General features: G+C 41.5%; 2 protein-coding genes across 2 annotated transcripts; one reads left to right on the top strand and one right to left on the bottom strand.

The window, feature by feature from the left end:
- The first annotated feature begins 1,710 nt into the window (after positions 1 to 1,710).
- Positions 1,711 to 7,807, top strand: krr1 (KRR1 small subunit processome component homolog). The gene is made up of 10 exons (XM_070992496.1): positions 1,711 to 1,818; positions 2,469 to 2,644; positions 3,721 to 3,855; positions 4,006 to 4,131; positions 4,417 to 4,500; positions 4,605 to 4,661; positions 5,675 to 5,845; positions 5,962 to 6,039; positions 6,324 to 6,420; positions 6,509 to 7,807. Exons 1-10 carry the CDS (start codon positions 1,743 to 1,745, stop codon positions 6,664 to 6,666), a joined length of 1,158 nt encoding a protein of 385 aa, XP_070848597.1. The 5' UTR covers positions 1,711 to 1,742; the 3' UTR covers positions 6,667 to 7,807.
- A 56-nt stretch (positions 7,808 to 7,863) lies between these two features.
- On the bottom strand, positions 7,864 to 13,217 carry glipr1a (GLI pathogenesis-related 1a). Its single transcript, XM_070992497.1, has 6 exons — positions 12,966 to 13,217; positions 9,274 to 9,519; positions 9,079 to 9,173; positions 8,382 to 8,467; positions 8,145 to 8,171; positions 7,864 to 8,039 (listed from the first exon to the last, which is right to left on the bottom strand). Exons 1-6 carry the CDS (start codon positions 13,134 to 13,136, stop codon positions 7,864 to 7,866), a joined length of 801 nt encoding a protein of 266 aa, XP_070848598.1. The 5' UTR covers positions 13,137 to 13,217.
- Between the last annotated feature and the right edge of the window lie 5,837 nt (positions 13,218 to 19,054).

Raw genomic sequence — 19,054 nt, 5'->3', positions numbered from 1 at the left:
GAGAAAAAAAAAAAACTAAAAGGTTTTCATATCTGCACATATCAGACAACATATACATCAATATCGATATATCTGTGATTGGCCAAAATCAGCTGACTGATACGTTGGGGGTGCTTGATGCTTACTGATGCAACATTTTACTGTTGAGGTTGATTTTAAAAGCTCATGATTTTAATGCGAAATCTTCATTTGTAAGTAAAACTGGAAAGAAATGTAGAAGAGTGCAAATCACCATGAAAGGGATTAATGGACCCTATTTTTGTAAAAGAATTGCAGCAGCCTGCAGCGCACCAGGAGGTCAGTGAGCCAGACGGACAGAAAGGGGAAACGAGCCGCTGTTGTGTCTGCTGGACCTCTGGTGGTCAACAGGAGGGTCAAGTCACTCCCACCGTCTTACTGTGAGTTTACGTCAAGGAATCTGAGCAGGTGCTCAGTCCAGAATGGTTGCACATACTGTGACATGATCAGTGCACGTGATGTTTTCAGGGGTCAGGTTAAAAATTGATTTTAAAAAGAAAAACAGGAGCTGCATCTCTAGCCTTTACTGTGACTAATTGTTTTTAGGAATGTTACAATCTGTATGCATCAAAGAATGCTATATTGCTATTTAAGGGTAGCATTTGTTGATGCAATCTTTCACTGACTTGTGTCCATCTCTTTGCAGGGGCAGAGCACATGACAGTGATCTCCATTGTGGCTGGATCAATAGGCTTTTTGGGAATGATTGTGCTCTCAGTGAGTGCAACCAAGGCAATCATGACTTACTATGAACGCCTACGACTCAAATAAAGTGTTTGGAACACCATCTGTGAGTGTGTTGTAATGATACAGAACAGCATTTTAAAAACGTGACAGAAATTAATTATCATGAAACGTTTTACACATTTCACACCATTTTTCATATAAATTCACTTTCAAAGTGGACACAGCAGGAGGATGACTCATGAAACACTGAAGCTGAAACTTCGGGTTTGAGAAAGGTCAAATTTGTGGTAAGATGAGAACAATTTGAAAATTGCACAACAAGATTGAAAAAATAGAGTAATTCATTTGAGACAGTGTTTATTGTCAGGATTTCTTTTTAATGAAATTCTAATCCTCAGTAATCATAGTGATGTAATATTTTTAAATGGTAGATAAGGACTATTTCTCAGACTCGACATGGCAAGAATGTGAATTGATTATAGGGCCATTTAGCACGCCGTAGTGTTGGAAAGAACTGAAATACATGTTATCATTGGAACTGATTTGTGCTGAAATGTTATTTCAAAGCTGGTTGTTAACCTGTGAACTATCCTAAGATCTGTAACTGGCATCAGAGCAGGACACGAGGGTCATGTTCTCTGTAATTTATCTGGAATTTGAGGAATCAAAGGGCGTTAAATCTACCAACAAAAATGTATGCTGATTCCAGTAATTTTTAGTGTCAGTATGCTAAAATGTGATTACTTTTACATTAAATTACTTATCTTCCTTCAGCATGCAAAAGACTGTGGGACAGTGTTCTGGCCTCGTAACTGAGAATTAAGTGTACTGGTGGTGTGATTGAATGGTTTACTGAACAGTACTAGTTAATTTATATTCTTAAATGTTTAATCCACATGTTTTCTTGACAAAACACGCTAAAAATCTGACCTGTTCTGTCACGGTGGCAGTAACGAGCTGCCGTAGAGAACCAACCTTCGACAATTTCACACGAAGAAGAGTCGCTGCGTCACTTCCGCTTCTGCTTCTGCTCAACAATGGCGTCCTCCACGACGGGAGACGGCGTGAGTGAAGCTCAAACTAGGAAAAAATCGAAAAAGTCTTTAGAGCAAGGTGAGTTATGACCGCCAGGGACTTAAAAACTATAAAACGACACCCAGAAATTCATTCTCTGTGGAGCTGAGCTGAATTTTGTCCGCTAATCGGTGTGTTTACATGTCGGACACAAGGCACGCATGAATTCGCTTTAAGGTGGCAAGTGAGCTGTCTTGTCTTGTCTTGTAAACACTTTGTGAGTTTTTAATTAAAAACGTCGGCTTCGTGACCAAGGAAAAGTACAGTGCAGTAATACGTATAATATCTTAGTTGTGTACCGTTAATTTGCGTTTCAAGCAGTGTTACGTTACAGATGCCCCAAATCCCCACTATAAACTCGTTAAGTTAACGTTACTCACCTCTAAGTCAGCATGGATTTACTCCCTGTGTACATGGCTTGCGCATGGAGAAACTCTCAATTATTCGTCACCTTGCTATCCTCAGACATTGTAAACATACAGATTGTTGCGTAGCATCTATTTGTCCAGGTCTACTTTCTCACTCCAAAGTCAGAAATGGAGACACTGCATGCAGTTTGACTTGTGTTATTAAACGTCCCTCGTCAATATAGGGTTCCTGCTGTTGGCTTCCATCCGCTGCTGTTCTTTGAACCCTTTATCTCTTCATCTTTCTATTTTTCTTTCATGGTTTGTGTCTGTGTCATGCAGTGGACAAATCTGAACTCCTGACTGTTCCTGATGGCTGGAAAGAGTCCCCGTTCACCAGAGACGACAACCCCCGTGGTCTGCTGGAGGAGAGCAGTTTCGCCACTCTCTTCCCCAAGTACAGAGAAGCCTACCTGAAAGAGTGCTGGCCGCTTGTGAAGAAAGCTTTAGGAGAGGCAGTAAGTTCGCTGACTGAGCACAAGCTTTCCTAGAGACACAGAGAGCTGACAGCTAAAACCAAGAACTTTCTGAATCCAAACTGCTTTTATTGAACAAAATACAGTATGGTTCTGATTTTTTTTTTTTAATCACATCCTGATTGACCACAGCCTCGCTGATGTCTTCATATGGCTGATTTTTGTTTCATCAACAGAGAAGCCGTTTTGACAGCTGATTGTGACTAAAATTTATAATAGGTTTAGTGATTTGATTATTTAGTTTCAGTCAACAAAAACTGCAGAAATTGTGGTCTCTTTGGTGTGTTTTTCATGTGTATAGAAGCATTCTAAGGCTGCACCTTTTGCTGTGTTTGTTGTTTATAGTTATCAGAGTTAAAGGTCTTTATTCTATTTTATTTTTATCTTATTTTGTTGTGCTGCTTGTGTAACTTTGAGTGGAACTGTGATGCATTTAGTCCGCAATTCTGTTTTTTTTTTCCTTTGAGCTAATGGCTACATCAGCAAATGTGACTTGACGAGACAGAATGTCACTGAAATGCACGATGCTGCTTTTCAGTTCAACACTGCAAGCAGCTGCGTTAAACTCTGAAGAGAGATTTTTTTGGTCGGGGAAGGATGCATTTGATCAGTCAGGAGTATGTGTGACATAACTCCAGAGATGTGTGCAGGTTATTGAAATACAGCTTGTGAATTTGTCCATTTATGAACTGACAGCAATTGCAAGGCATTTCGTCAGAGCTGACACTCAAACCCAAACAGGTTCAATTTCTGAGTGTTTGAAACACAAAAACAAACAAATCTTTACCATTAAGATCTGTCAGCAAATGTTTCTTACTTGATAAATGACTTTAGTTATATTATCATTTAGTTTTCTCAAGTTAAATGCTTTTAGAAATAATAATGTCGATTCTGCAGGATGGTGCATTTTAGATGGAGAAAGGCATCTATTTTAATCAAACTATCATTGAAGGTTGAGTAATATGCATTTATAAGCCTCAATCTCAGTATTTACATGAAAATGAGTTGAATGTGGCTGGATTACGTCACCTGGTAACATGGACTATTGTTCATCTCAGCACATCAAAGCCTCTCTGGACCTAATCGAGGGAAGCATGACAGTTTGCACAACTAAGAAAACGTTTGATCCTTATGTCATCGTGAGAGCCAGAGATCTCATCAAGCTGCTGGCCAGGAGCGTCCCATTCGAACAGGTAATGATCACTGCTCACAGACCTCCTGACGGTGGCTTCTGTTCTTTTGACAACAGCAGTAGTAAACACAGGAATGATGCCGGTGTCAGATTTTTGGGTTGTTTTACTTCCCTGTTCATACTGGGGTTTTTTTGTTTGTTCTGCTTCCAGGCTGTGCGGATATTACAGGATGACGTTGCGTGTGACATCATCAAAATCGGGACCCTGGTGAGGAACAGAGAGCGGTTTGTGAAGCGAAGACAGCGGCTGATAGGCCCCAAGGGCTCCACCCTAAAAGTGAGTCCTGCAGCAAAGTCATCCAACATGTCTCCTGCCTGCCAGGAAGCACTGTTGTTGATTGAATTGACTTCTATTGGGCTCCTGTGTAAACAAAGCCTCTTCAGAGTATTGTGATGACTGATTTTGTTTCCTGGCCTTTGGTCCCCAGTTTGCATTATGAGATAAACGTCACTAGGTGGCAGCATTCCTGCTAATCAGCCAGCAGAGTGTTCGTGTCATTGGAACAATATAGTAACACTGTTAACACATAATTGACTTTGTTTTCCTTTCCCTTTTCTCCAGGCTTTAGAGTTGCTCACCAACTGCTATGTGATGGTGCAGGGTAACACGGTGTCGGCCTTGGGGCCCTTCAGTGGCCTGAAGGAGGTGAGAACTTCTCAGAGAATGCCAAAATGAAAATACATTTTTGAGAGGATTTAGAAGCATTTTCTTTCTTTCTTTTTTTTCATTCGTCTTTCTCTGTTGTTCAGGTACGCAGAGTGGTGATGGACACGATGAATAACATTCACCCCATCTACAACATCAAGGTACGTTCAGACTGCCGACAGAAACGTGGCGCATGAGGCGGCTTTCTATCGGGTCACGGCACAAAACCAATAGAGCCGGATCAACTGAAATGCTGACTGCATTCATGCCCAATGAAGACGATTTCCATCCTTGTTCATGATCTCCTGACTGAAAAACAGTCTCTCTGGGTGTGCGCGCCAAGGCTGGCTCAACCTGGAGCTGAGGGCATCACATGGTCACACATGCTCTGCAGCACTCGAAGCAGGGCTCTCATTTCTGCTACTCACAAAGTTTCTTAAACTTAATTCAACAACCTTGTGGAGCAGCCATCATGCCTGATGTTTAGTACTGAACAGTTGCAGTTTGCTATGTTGGATTTCAAGTCTTGGGAACAGATACTGAGCATATCCTTCAGAGCCTTCCTGCAGACATTTGTCCAAATACTTCTGGTCCACATCTACTACTTCATACATGTGGATCTCATTCTTTGAACTCACAGGCTAAAACCAGACTGCTTTGCTACTTAACTCGGACAGAGGTTGCTGTTGTCAGACCTCTAATAACAATTCATTGCATCATTCAGTGATTCAGACTGTCTTCATGCCAAGACGTGCGGATAAACATCTTTTTTTTTTTCCTTTCGTTTAAAGTCAAGTGACTAAGCTAATCTTATTAGCGTTGTCACTTCTTCCACAGTAAAGGCCTCCCACTGCCTTCAAATGAAAACAGTAGATTTGTTTTTAGCCTATTAGGCAAAGATATAGATAGATACAGGCATTGGAGTTTTACACCTTGATGGGGAATTGCACCAACTTTATACAGAAAAGTCAGGTTTAAAGATTTAAACTGTAAAAATCTTAACATTGCGTCTAAATCTCGGTGCGTCAGTATTGATAGCAAGTAGTAATGAAACTACATTTCAGTGCAGACTTGACAACAGTGCAGCATCACCAAACTATCTCATTTGTATTACTTTCACTCCGCCTACTTCCCACCGCCTCATTCCATACTCCGCGACGGCCGGAACCATCAGACACTGATGATCAAACGGGAGCTGTCCAAAGACCCTGACCTGCGGACGCAGAGCTGGGAACGCTTCCTGCCCAAGTTCCGCCACAAGAACCTGGCTAAGCGCAAGGAGCCGAAGAAGAAGAGCGTGAAGAAGGAATACACGCCGTTCCCTCCATCACAGCCAGAGAGCAAGGTCAGAAATTGGCTTGAAAACACATTCATTGAATGACTGGAATGTTGTCCCAATTCTGAACCCTGTTACTGAGACCATTTCAACATTGATTTCAACTCCGTGGCTCGTCTTTGCAGGTTGACGTGGAGCTGGCCACAGGAGAATTCTTCCTCCGTGAAAGTGTGAAAAAGAGGAAGAAGATGGAAGAGATCAAGGTGAGCGCAGAGGGGATTCATCTGCTGCTGGGCCTGCTGGCATGAAGTCCAGATGTCTTCAGGCCAGGAGACCACTTTTTTCCCCTTCTGTTGCCTAGTTACAGTTTCATTGAAAAGCACCTAGTTCCAGGGAGCATGATAAAAGCCCAAGACTTCCTAAACCTGCAGCGTTGCTGTAAAATGCTGCAGAAAATCAACCATACAGGAAGAGGAAGAGGAAGAGCTGTCTCGTATTCTGACAACTGTCAGTTGAGTCACTGACTGTTATTGTTCCTCTTTCTTAGGTGAAGCAAGCAGAGGCACTGACTAAGAAGCAGCAAGAGCGGAACAAAGCTTTCATTCCTCCAAAAGAGAAGGCTTTCGTGAAGAAACCCACCAAAGGTAGAAGCAAAGGAGCAGCCCTTTACATGAGAGCAACCGTGCACTGTACCAGCACAGCTAACCTCTGTCCCACACTTCTGTCCCACAGCTCCTGCAGAAGGCAAGCTGGACATCGAGGCCATTAAGGAGAAAGTGAAAAAAGCGAAAACCAAGAAACTGGGGGCTCCACCAGCGAACCCCGACCCTCCCACCAGCAGCACCACCACCGACAAAAAGAAAAAGAACAAGACAAAAATCAAAGGCTAACCACACATTTACAGCACCGCTGTAGGAGTGTGTGCCGTGTGATGAGGTTTGTGCTGGACAGTCCCGCTGGACAGAGGAAGGACTCTGTAAGAACACATACAGTGTGTGTGTGTGTGTGTGTGTGTGTGTGTGTGTGTGTGCGTGCGTGCGTGCGTGCGTGCGTGCGTGCGTGCGTGCGTGCGTGCGTGCGTGCGTGCGTGCGTGCGTGCGTGCGTGCGTGCGTGCGTGCGTGCGTGCGTGCGTGCGTGCGCACACGTTTGGCTCAAAATGAATTCCATCACACTGTCACAGGTCTTTTTATTGAACTGCTTTTGTTGTGAGGATTTCCTGTTCATATTCCCACGTGTACTCTTCCTCTCTCTGGACACCAGTTCTCTGTCCAAGGAGACGAGCGGACCACCAGTGAGCGATGTCATCCATTTTCCTCTTTATTTGTCTTCTGCTAGCTATTGTCCAGATTTTGTATGGTCTGTATTTATGTTTCAAAATGCATTTTTCTCCTTTTCATGACTTGGATTTCTTTTTTTTGGTCGGCTTTCTTTAATTCCTTTTGGTCATGAAAACATTTATCATTAACATTACCTCGTAGAGGTTCAGTATGGGGATTTGACAGCGGCTCTAGTCACAGGTTTGTAGTCCATCATCCTATTTTTCACATCAATTTCTTTGCAGAACTGTGACTTTTTAAATATTAAATCACTATTAATTATCTTTTTTGCCACTTAGGGAATTGTAGCAAGCTGTAAAAACAGCACTGAAATATTATCACCTCATAAGGTTGATATGACAAACATCCAGACAAAGACTATCTTTGCCAGTTAGTCGCTCGCTTGTTCTGTCTGCTTTTCGTCGCTGGACAGATAGTGAACAGTGTACTTACCAGAGCTTTTTTAATTAGAAACAGCTGCCTGCTGTGCCAGTGGAACTGAACCTACACATGGAATTTCTGGGCCATAAAACCAAAACAATGAGCTGAAAGATGCTAAAATGCTCTGAGCTGAGAGGAACTGCACAGTTGGGTGATATTAACTGTCTGATGGCTTAAACCTGTGGCTGGTCTCTACAAAGAAGCCTGTGGGTAGAATGTATGTAGTCTGTGACAGCGAACTGTATAGACAGAAAATGAAAAGTTGAAGTCAAATCTCCATCTTCACACTGGCTGAGGAAGTCCACGTGTTTAAGGTAACCGCAGGTGGTCTATTCATAGCAGAAGACATGGGGGTAAAAGTAGCGGACTGCATACGCTGCGATGAAGGTGAGGAGGAGGGCAATGGGCCGGACAACCAGGATAATCACATAGTTGGAGCCACGAACCACATAGTTTGAGTGACTGGTAGCCAGGGCAGGGTCCCAGTCTGGGGTCCAGTTGTAGCCTGGGAACACAAATGGAAGTCAGACCGAGTGGTTTCCCCTTTATCATCGTACCAGTGCGGGCATGTGTTTCATGAGCCAGCTGGATTTCTCTTTCTTTCACTTACTTGTCTGTGAAGCTTGTTCTTGGTTACCTGCAAAGACATTAAGACACATTAGAAACGTGTTTGTTTTTTAAGAATAAATGTCTTACATTTCCTTCTCAGTTTTTTGTAAAGTGTCAAAGCTGCAGCCTTTTTTTTTTTGCTTCTGGCTTCATTAAATTTGTGATTTTTCAAGCTGAAAATTCCAAATCAGGACATGAAAGATTATTTTCATTCCCTAAAAGGAGACTGAATGCTCACGGCAGAGTTTGTCCACACAGGTGCCTGTGCATCCAGAGCAGGCTGCCCCCTGGGATTCATAGGGTCTCCCTCCATTCACATTACCCCTGCATGAGGAATGAGGAAGTGAGATCAGTTTCCCATATTATGGATGGCACATATTCATTCTGGAGGCGTCCTTGATGAGAACGCAAGCGCAAAGTATAAGGCTGATGTTATTCTAAGTTCCATACTGTTAACAAAGACCCAAACCAACCATGTCTGTCTGTCTTCAGTACTCTGTCTATGGAGCCGAGCCCCTTGGTCCCTACTGAAGATGTGACTCTTAAAAAAGTCACTAATTTCTAGTTTCTTTTTTAAATGCTTGTTATTTTTGCTAAAACAGCTGCTCACTAGTTTTTAATCAAACGTTGCAAACAGGAGGGAAAGTGCATTTCACCCGTTGCAACAATGAGGCTCATTGATGTGTTTTTAATACTTCTGATGCGTTCTGTCTAGATGATAGGTAGAACACTGTCAGCCCTGTGCTTTAATGTACTGGTGGTTGCAGTGAAGACACGCAGCAGTAATGTATGCCACTTCCTTTTTTCACATGAAACCAGGATGAAAACTTTTAACCAAACCTCAACCTCAAACACCAGCAGATACAAACCTTTCAGTAGAGAAAATGAGCTTAAAATGCTGACAAATTTTTGTAACTTAGATGCCTTCAACTTACGCTGGACCATAGTTGCATACAAAAATGACTCTTTTGGCACCATTCAGGCACAGCTGGGCGGCGCAGCCAACCTTGTAGCTGCGTGCCCACACGACCTGGAGGCAGGAAAAGGGTTACACTGAGCAATGCAGAGCAAATATAAGACACTGCGAGCAGCTCCTCTTTATTTGCCCCAATCTCTTTAAAACAACACACCTGCGTGTAGTGGCCACAGTCACCTGTGCAGCTATTGTTGCCGTAGTCGTAGTACTGTTTTTCATCCACCCAGCGTTTTATGGCACGTGTCACATCAAAAGATGAAGGGTAGCCTGTCCATATGTTTTCTCCCACAGAGGTGAAGGTAGGGTGCACACGGCTGGCGTCTTTGAGATAGGTGTTGTGTTTAAACACACAGTGTTTTGCCCACGCTCTTGCAGTAATGGCCAGGCCCTCATCCCATGTCTGATTGAGCAGAGACAAAGAATATGAGGCAGCTGTGTCCTTTATAATGACCCCCTCTCTTTAAATGAAGAGTGTAAAGGGTTGGTTCATCCGAAAGAAAAGTTGTTTTCTCACTTCCTTCCTGTGGTATTTGTCGAGGTTTTGAAATTTCTTCGACACACAAGTTCACACAGTTCATTCAAGACTCATGTCCCGTTGACTCCTGTCTCATAAATGTCTAAAAATCCTGTTTCCTCTTTCAGTTTGTACTCAACACAGGACTGTTGAATTCAAAACACATGAAGGGAGGGAAGACAGCAGGCCCGGATGGACTTCCAATTGATATTCATAAATTATTTAATAATAAATTGATTAGTCCATTGAGGGATATGTATGAAGAATCTTTTCACAATGGCATTCTGCCCCCCTCGCTGAGAAACGCACTTATTACCTTGATATTAAAACCTGACAAACCTCCTAAATGTGAGTCCTATAGGCCTATCTCTCTATTGAACTCGGATACAAAGATAGTTGCTAAAGTCTTAGCTTTAAGGTCAGAGAAATGCCTCCCATCTTGAATAAATATTGATCAAATGGATTCATTAAAAACCACCAGGCATATTCTAATATTAGAAGATTAATAAATATAATTCATGAAAATAAGAGGCACAACATTTATGTATTCTCTCACTAGACGCTGAAAAAGCGTTTGACAGAATCGAATGGCCATATCTATTTGAAGTACTCTCGTGCTTTGGGTTCGGTGTTTACTTTAGGCAGTGGGTCAGACTCTTATACTTAGGACCATGCGCAGAGATTATGACTAATAATATTATCTCCAAACCATTCAATCTTTATCGTGGGACCCGTCAGGGGTGCCCCTTGTCCCCCTTGCTTTTTGTTTTAGTGCTAGAACCCTTTGCCATCTCTATTACAATTCACCGTGTTATTAAAGGAATTCAAATTGCAGATGTCGAGCATCGCATAGCTTTATTCGCAGATGATACATTATTTTTTCTGACGAATGTAAAGCAGTCTTTCTCAGCCTTTACTGATGTGATCAATAGGTTTGGGAAGTTCTCAGGATACAGAGTTAACAAAAACAAATCCTCTGTTCTCTTCCTCAATGAGCGGGAAAGACTCCATCCTGTGGTCCAGCACCCATTTATGAACGCACCTGAAGGATTCAGATATCTTGGTGTCTTTATTACTCCCTGTATAAAATCATTAATTTCTGCCAATTACGACCCAGTTATTTTAAAAGTGAAGGAATCTCTGAGTAGATGGATCTCACTCCCCTTGTCTGAGATTGGACGTATGAGTGTTTTCAAGATGAGTGTCCTTTCCAAATTCCTCTATCTATTCCAGTCAATCCCACTCCTACCTCCTCCTAAATTCTTCCAAGATATGAAAACAACTCTTACTGAGTCCATTTGGAAGAACGGGCGCCCAAGACTCCGACTCACACTACTATGCCTACCATTTGACAGAGGAGGCCTAAAGGTACCAAACCTATTATGGTACTTTTGGGCAGCCCATCTTAGAGCTGCCTGTCAGTGGTTCTCATCACATCCGAAACTACCTTGGGTAAAAATGGAAGAATCGTCCACAAGAGGGCTAGCCTGAGATTCATATTTATATTCTGACTCTTTTAAGAACTTGAAGAAAATCACACTAAGTCCATTTGTTAGAAACACCTTGATAGTATGGCACGAAGCTCATAAGGCTGTAGGTGACATCCCATCTCTACACTTTACAATATATTTTCATCTCATTCTAAAGAGTCATCTGACTCAAAAAGGAGGCTGTGGAGTGAGGATTTATATGAATGTGTGCTGGACAGTGAGTGGAGTCAGATATGTTCAAAGACGCAGGGCCTTTCAATTAACTCTAGAATCAAATTGATACAATATAAGTGGATAATGAGGACTCCAGTAAAGCTGAATAGATTTAATCCAGACATTCCAGACACTTGTGTGAAATGCTGAACTCATAAAGGCACCCTCTTCCACTGCATTTGAGAAAGTGAGAAGATGCAAAGATTTTGGAAAGAAGTAATACATATAATCTCCCAAATAATCTCCAAACCTATTCCTATCTCTCCTAAATATTGTACCCTGGGCCTCTACCCTGAAAATCTTTACTTAAAATCACATGAAATCAAATTGATTAATCTTTGCTTTTTCCATTCAAAACGTCTCATTGCCATGTACTGGAAAAATATGTCATGTCCCCCTATTAGTCTCTGGCTTAAAGAATTATCATCATGTCTGCCTTTAGAGAAGCTGACTTATAGTATTAAACATAGGCTTGGTGTATTTTATGAAATCTGGGGCCTTTTCTTACATTTTCTTGAAGAAACAAAGCTGCAATATACCCTTGATCCTGAAACTCCCTCCTAATGTGTCTTGTAAGCACTCATAGGCACTCTGTTAATTTGTAAAATTGATTATTTTCTTATGCCATAAACAATCTGCTATTAGGATTATTGCAATAATACTTGTATGCCTTGCTCTACACTGACTCTATTGTCCTCTGGGTAGTGTTGCTCTGTCGTCTGTATAGATTTTAATAGCACTGCACTATGTATCAAATTTTGTAATTCTATATATTCTTACTTTTTATTTTTCATTTGATTGATGAGATGCTTGGTGGGTGGGTTGGGGTGGGGTTGTTATACTTCATATTGTATGTTTATGTACATTTTGTATCTAAGTTAAAATATCAATAAATATATGTTTAAAAAAAAAAAGGAGGGTTGAATTCAACCTAATGGTCCGACAGCTCATAGGCTAAGACAGCTTCCTCTGTTTTAGCTCTTAGTCGCCTCAAAGTGCATTTTCAAGATGTCCGTTATTGGTCAAATTCACGTGTCTCTCTTTCATGTTGACCCTCATGTTAAGGATTTGTGTGGATTTATTTTTCCCATGCGAGCAAATCCATTGATAACATAGATTCCACTGAAATACATTTCACCATGATATTTTGCCATTTTGTATGCTGGTGTGACCTGGACTTTAGGATGTCAACAGAGACCTGAAAGACTGATATCTCATAACCAGGACAAATAAAACCACAACTATCTGCATGCCTGCACACCTCCAGAGGTGAGTGAGAATCTGGAATTAGATCTGAACCTTTAAACATCTACTTTTCTCAGCAGACAAGCTATTGGTAAATTTATTGATTTTATTTCCTAGATGGTCCAGGGATTCAAACCATCAAGCCTCCAGTGTCAAGCTGCTGCAGCACCAACAGAGGGCTGACAAAAAAGCTTCATGAGAGTGAGTTCTTTTTTATGCTCATCATTCATGCAAAATGCTATGGTATTACATCCCTACCTCTTAGATGTTCTCATTATTTTGTCAACCTGTTGCGATGTTGGCACAGTCATGTTATCACTGCTTTGTTCTTTCTTTATGATAGTGAGAAGACTAGTGATAGGTAGAAGTACCCATCATCCTTACCATCTGCCACATGTTACTGGCTGCAGGACTGACAAAAGACCGTGCCCTGTTGTGCTCCTCCAGACATTCATCAATGAACGTCCTATCAGTGATTTCTGGCAGCGAGACGGAACACACCCCCAAGTCCAGGATAATCCAGGCCCACAGCAGCATCTCCACTGTGCTCCCCATGCTTCGTAGGATAAAGAGGCACAAGCAAAGGCACAGAGGCTGTGGTTTGTGAAATACGCTTTCATCAGTCAAACTGGAGCAGGAAATGTCACACTCAACAGGAACAGGAACAGGAACAGCATGTACGTGCTATTTTTGAGAGGTTCATTTAAAGAGGTTTTCTGAGCGGAACTCGTGCATCATTTCTCACACTCAGTCCAGTATTTAAGTAAAAGAACATGTGCAACTCAGGGATTGTTCACAGACGTGCACAGTGAAGTGGCTAAAGCGCGCACAGTGTGAAAAACATAGGTGAGAAACATAACACTTTAGTATATGACTACACACTCAGAAGTGTTTTTTTTTTTTTTTTTTTGTAGTCAGTATACTGTTTTAGGTATGCTCAACACTGCCACTTTCCCAGTGCCAACACACTAAACATAGTCAAAACCTGCTCAGATATTTTGGGGTGGTATCTGTAAGTGGGACACACATTATGTGTTATTCATAAAACAGAAGCATGCACATAGTTTTAGAAATGGGAAGCAAAGACATCCTTTGCATGTACCCTTTATTGTGAAAACAGTCTTCCATCTGTGGACTAACATGAGCACTCTACTGTTCAGTCAGCCAGTTTACACAGCATGGTTTCTGCCCAACTCTGATAACACTGGAACCTTCTCTTACACCACCTAGTGAATGCAACAGTTACAGTTTGATTTGATGTGATCAAGTCTTTTGCAGCAGTGGTGCTTTAAGAGGCACCGACTGCCCTTATCATGGTCCTCATGCATAAAACGATATTAATGTAGCCTGTCTACAATCTGGGGTCATTGATTAGTAGCAGTAACTCATCAGTTATCTTCCTCATCTGCTGAGAGTGCTTTGAAAATTCACCTTTTATGACCACAATCTTCCACAACCTTCATCTGGATTAAGACTGCATTACTTTTAGCAGACTACATTGTACTTCTTTGGTTGATAGCAAGTGAAGTCATTTCCTTTCTGCATGGCTTGGTCTAAACTGCATTCTGTTAATGTCAAAGAAATGTTGGACAGAAACAGCATAAAGCTTACAGCAACTGACTGCACTGTATGCATTCAGAATGAACCAGAATTGAAAATCATTTTTACACAATCAGTGTTGCAAGAGCTACTTTTCTCTTATGCAGAAGATAAAACTTGCCTGCAGAACACGGTCTCTGTCAGAATGTGGTTTTGTCAAAGTTGTTGGGACCCAAACTCTTGAGTTCGCCTTTTTCATCCCCACAAACAACTAGCTTGTCTTATACTTCAACTTGCTTCTCAATATCTCTTGAAAAGCTTGACACCCTGCATCTGATGCCCCAACTTAATATCAACAGCTGCATCCGCGTTACGTTCAGGAACCAATCATCATATAACTGTGATTCCAGCTTATCTCACATGAACGCCATAAAAACGAATGATCATGCTTCCTTGACAAACAAGCGTTTGCATCAATGTTTGCAGGTTGCACTCACTTCATATGAGCCAGCCCTCTCTGCCGTTGTCCAGTCAAAGATGTGCAGTCTTTTTCATTAGTAGCCTATAAGCATGTCGGCTAGGCCTATCTGTGTTTTCTGATTTGTGAGTGTTAAAGAGATCTGGCGAATATTGAATACATGCTATTTGTCTGTTTAAAATAGGTGAAATGGTTAATGGAAGATGGAGACGTAGACAGAAAAAAGAGGGTTATAAATGTAAAAGAAAGATTTGAGCCAGTGTTTATTACTTTTTATGGACGTGGGCCATGGAGCCCTCATCCATGCAGTCTCTAATTATAGCTTTGGCCCTATTCTGTTGACATAGGTGGACAAATACAAGTCATACATGTATCTTCTTTGTGAACAATTTGTTGTCAGTACCAAGCTCTTATAATGCAACAGCCCTCTGTGTAAACACTGTCACCTGGTCAAGGCGCTAGTGCTCCCAACGTTCAACTAGAATTTGTATAAATTAAAGTCAACCTTTAACTTTTACAACCTTTTTACTGTCTTCAATTATTTGCCTCTTTTTACCACTTAGGAATTGCTGTGATGTAACTCGGTATGAGATGTCAGATGTTACCAAATTATATTTTATATTATATTTCTATATATTTTAAATAGCTGATATGATGTAGAACTGGTTGTCGATAACTGGTTGCCCCCCCAAAGAACTTATCAACCCAAAAAACACAACACGCTCCCTCCACTCTACTCACTCAAACCTCCTCCGTATATCGAGAACCAGACTCAAGACCATGGGAGATAGGGTGCCCTCCATGACACCTTGAGGGCACCACAGTCCACTGACTGTTTTAAAAAAGGTCTTATGACATTTCTTTTTAGCAAAGCTTTTGGCCCCTTTTAGAAGTTTTTTGTTTTAAACCTTTCATATATATGTTTTTCAATTTTCAATTCAATTCAATTCAATTTTATTTGTATAGCGCCAAATCACAACAGAAGTTGTCTCAGGACACTTTCCATATAGAGCTGGTACAGACCAAGCTCTTTTATCTACAAAGAAACCAACAATTCCCCCATGAGCAAGCACTTGGCGACAGTGGCGAGGAAAAACTTCCTTTTAACAGGCAGAAACCTCGAGCAGAACCAGACTCTGGGTGGGCGGCCATCTGCCTCGACCGGTTGGGTGAGAGAGGAAGAACAAGAGAGAGAGAGTGAGACAGACAGACAGACAGACAGACAGACAGACAGACAGACAGACAGACAGACAGACAGACAGACATGCAGTCAGAGAGAGAGAGAGAGAGAGAGAGAGACAGAGAGACAGACATGCAGGCAGGGCCAAGGCAGGAGACGCAGCTGAAATCCACAATCCAGATTCAGCCACTGTCCATGGGAACCCTTTTTGTTTGTTCTTTTTCTTTTGTTTTCTCTGTAGCCCTTTGAGATCTATGATGAAAAGGGCATTACAAATAAAATGTATTATTATTTATTATTACTAATTGCAAAGCACATTGAATTTTTGGGGGGATTTTTTTTGTGTGTTGCTTTGAAAATACAGTAAAAATACTGGTCTTGGCTTCTCCTCTATGTCCGGTTTGAAAAGTGAACTACGATCCTTTGGGCGGCTCATTGAGGATCATTTACAGGCAGGTACAGATAGACATGCGGCCAGCTGTCCTTGGCCCTCAGATGCAGCAGCAGCTCCTGCTGACCTCCTTGGCCTCATTTCACCTTGTCCCCCTTCCTGGGTGTCTATAGTTAAGGGTAAAAAAAAGACTCTTTCCTTCCCTGTATGATCCATTTGGTATCAGCAGTGATGACACGTAAGTTTCACCTCGACCACGGCCCTCTGTGAGGCCCTCCTGGATAGAGACGTCCCGTTCGTAGCTACTGCAGTTGGAGCCTGGCAACCTGTTCCACCTGCTGTTAGCTGACAACTTCTCCTTCACCGCCACCACCTGCTACTGCGGACTCTATCATCAGTTTCATCCATCCTGTTGTCCTCACTGTGATGCATGCTGGCGTCAATGATGCCATGTCCACTCAATCCACTGAGGTGAAAGCCTGGGGAAGGGGTGTTTCCCATCTGCTCCCACTCCCACAATAAGCGAGAGCCGTCTCTTTGCTCTGCACCAGTGGATGCTTACTGAGGCTCGGTTAAATCCAGGTGACCGTGTTGTGCTGAATGACGCACATCCTCCTGCTTTTAATGATTTTCAGCAGCCTAGGTTTTCAGGCTGTGGGGGTGCACAGGCTGTGATTCACAGACAGAATTTGAATGCACAGATTATCAGAAAGTTTTTGCTCATTTAGCTTTTATTAAGCCTTGTTTTTACAGTCTTGACTTAAGGTGATTTTAACACACTGCCTGTACACTGCCTCTCTAGTTCCTCTATGGATTTTATAGATGTGCATTCGTTTAGTCAGTTGAGGGCTCCACTCACTTAAAGGACAAACCCTGGACCTTGTTCTGTGCTTTCCTCTCATGTGCTCAATACTACACCAGATAAATACAGGGAAAATGAAAATGAGAAAATGAGAATGCAGACAAGCAGAGTGAAAATGGAAACAGAACTCTCTGCTGGTGATATGTCAAATTATCAAAACATTAATGTCAGCCTATCAAAACTCAGCCAGCCAGGTCATCCTGTTCCTTTAACATCATTTCAACAAACCATCATAACTCCAGAGTTCTTTTCAAAACCACTGAATCTGTAATTAACCCTCCTTCTCGCCAACAAACTGAAGCCACCTCAATTAAAGCATTAAACCATTTAAATTAAAGCTCCAGATTGCGCAAACCGCTGGTGAGCCTTCTTCTCCATGCTGCAATCACTCTGCCTTGCTCAGTGGCTTTGACACCCTTTCGCTACATTCTTAAATAACACATGGGCAAATTATAGCCTTCATCGAGTCCTTCAGATTTTACGCCTCCCATATTTCTCAAAGAGGTTTTTAACTGTGTCAATCCCACTATTTCACATCTGTCACCAAGCTGTGTTCCCTGCTCAGCATGCACTGAATTGATTTAATGAGTGCTTTTAAAGCACCTCATGGTTTAGCTCCCATGATGCTATGAATACTACACCATTTTATTGCCAACATGTTTTATTGGTTTCATTATTATTTAATTCATTTCTTAAAGTTAAAGAGGACAAACCTGAAAACCTACTAGTCAGCAATAAAAGAAAAAGAGAAATGTTTGATAATCGGGGAAATTAACTCCATGGATTCAATCTAAGGTTAACTCTGCGGCTCGACTATTACTATTATCATTATCATTACTAAACCTTTATTTCACTCAATGCGTCCCACCCAGCTACATCGCTAACTCCCTTGTTCAATATTTGCTATCAGAAATGCTGCTGTTGGTTTACTGAGTTTATCAGGGACGCAGCCTCCGTCAATGACGCCCCAAAGCGAGCTATTTTTGCAGCATTGTGTGTATATCTATACCATCTGCTGTAAGAAACCACCTTCATCATCATATTATCATGTTTTTTGTACATGAATTTTTAAGGATGACATTAATACCACGCTACATTACGCTGCTATATTGTTGCTATACACACAGTTACCGGTTGGTTAGGTACACCTAGCTTTAACTAATGCAGTCTAATACAACAGTCCTGCAACTACTTTGTACCACTCCCACCTCTGAATGACCCTTGGACTTTTCACTTATACTGATGCATATCTGATCAATTCAACTTTGCATCCTATTGTATATACTGTTTTTTTTTCCCCTCAGTATATATATTTTGTTTTATATTCTGTTTTATATTCTGTTTTATACTTTGTGGTGTGTGTGTGTGTGTGTGTGTGTGTGTGTGTGTGTGTGTGTGTGTGTGTGTGTGTATTCTCAATATAAATATTTTGTTTTTTATGCTTGCTTTTTATATATATATTTTCTTTCTCTTTTTTTTCTTTTCTAATTTTTTTCAGAGGTTTGGATTCAACTTTTCTCACCCTCTGTAGGCTGTAGTTTGTAGTGCTGTTGAACTATACTGCATTAGATGTAGAGGTCTGTCTGTCATTGATATGAATGGGCTGGACCAAATCATTAAAACACATGTCGGTGTAATGCAACACAGTTCAACAGCATCAGAAACTGAAGCCTCCAAAATGACCATACAGTTGAATCAATGGATGATCATTGAATCAACTGTACTTTACAATACAACAGTAGCACATTAAACACAGAGATTAAGATTTAACAGATTACACACTGTAATCTATGTGATATCCACACACATCCGGCTGTCATCTGGATGTTTCTGGAGATGTGATATATTTTACACGAGGCTTCAAGGTCGTCCATTTTCAAATAATTGCACTTGGACTATGGGTTTGCTAAATGTCAGCAGACAGATCACCTTTATCATGTCCTTTTACATTATTTATGGCATCTTTTTATGTTGATTCCACAACTCGTCATGGCAGACCAAATAAGACTGCAGTAGGCAAAGT

The sequence above is a fragment of the Chaetodon trifascialis genome, chromosome 22 (genome assembly GCF_039877785.1).
Source record: "Chaetodon trifascialis isolate fChaTrf1 chromosome 22, fChaTrf1.hap1, whole genome shotgun sequence".
In the NCBI taxonomy this organism is placed as follows: Eukaryota; Metazoa; Chordata; class Actinopteri; order Chaetodontiformes; family Chaetodontidae; genus Chaetodon; species Chaetodon trifascialis.
The sequence above is the reverse complement of the archived record's forward strand: the minus strand, read 5'-3'. Positions and strand labels throughout refer to the sequence as shown.

What these genes read in the sequence shown, in the direction of transcription:
- krr1 (XM_070992496.1), top strand. Translation starts at nt 1,743, where the DNA reads ATGGCGTCCTCCACGACGGGAGACGGCGTGAGTGAAGCTCAAACTAGG. An exon ending in CCTTCAGTGGCCTGAAGGAG is followed by an intron (nt 4,501 to 4,604) that starts GTGAGAACTTCT and finishes TCTGTTGTTCAG; the next exon opens with GTACGCAGAGTGGTGATGGA. An exon ending in AGAAGATGGAAGAGATCAAG is followed by an intron (nt 6,040 to 6,323) that starts GTGAGCGCAGAG and finishes CCTCTTTCTTAG; the next exon opens with GTGAAGCAAGCAGAGGCACT.
- glipr1a (XM_070992497.1), bottom strand. Translation starts at nt 13,136, where the DNA reads ATGGGGAGCACAGTGGAGATGCTGCTGTGGGCCTGGATTATCCTGGAC. An exon ending in CCAGTAACATGTGGCAGATG is followed by an intron (nt 9,520 to 12,965) that starts GTAAGGATGATG and finishes CTGCTCAATCAG; the next exon opens with ACATGGGATGAGGGCCTGGC. An exon ending in ACTGTGGCCACTACACGCAG is followed by an intron (nt 9,174 to 9,273) that starts GTGTGTTGTTTT and finishes TCCTGCCTCCAG; the next exon opens with GTCGTGTGGGCACGCAGCTA.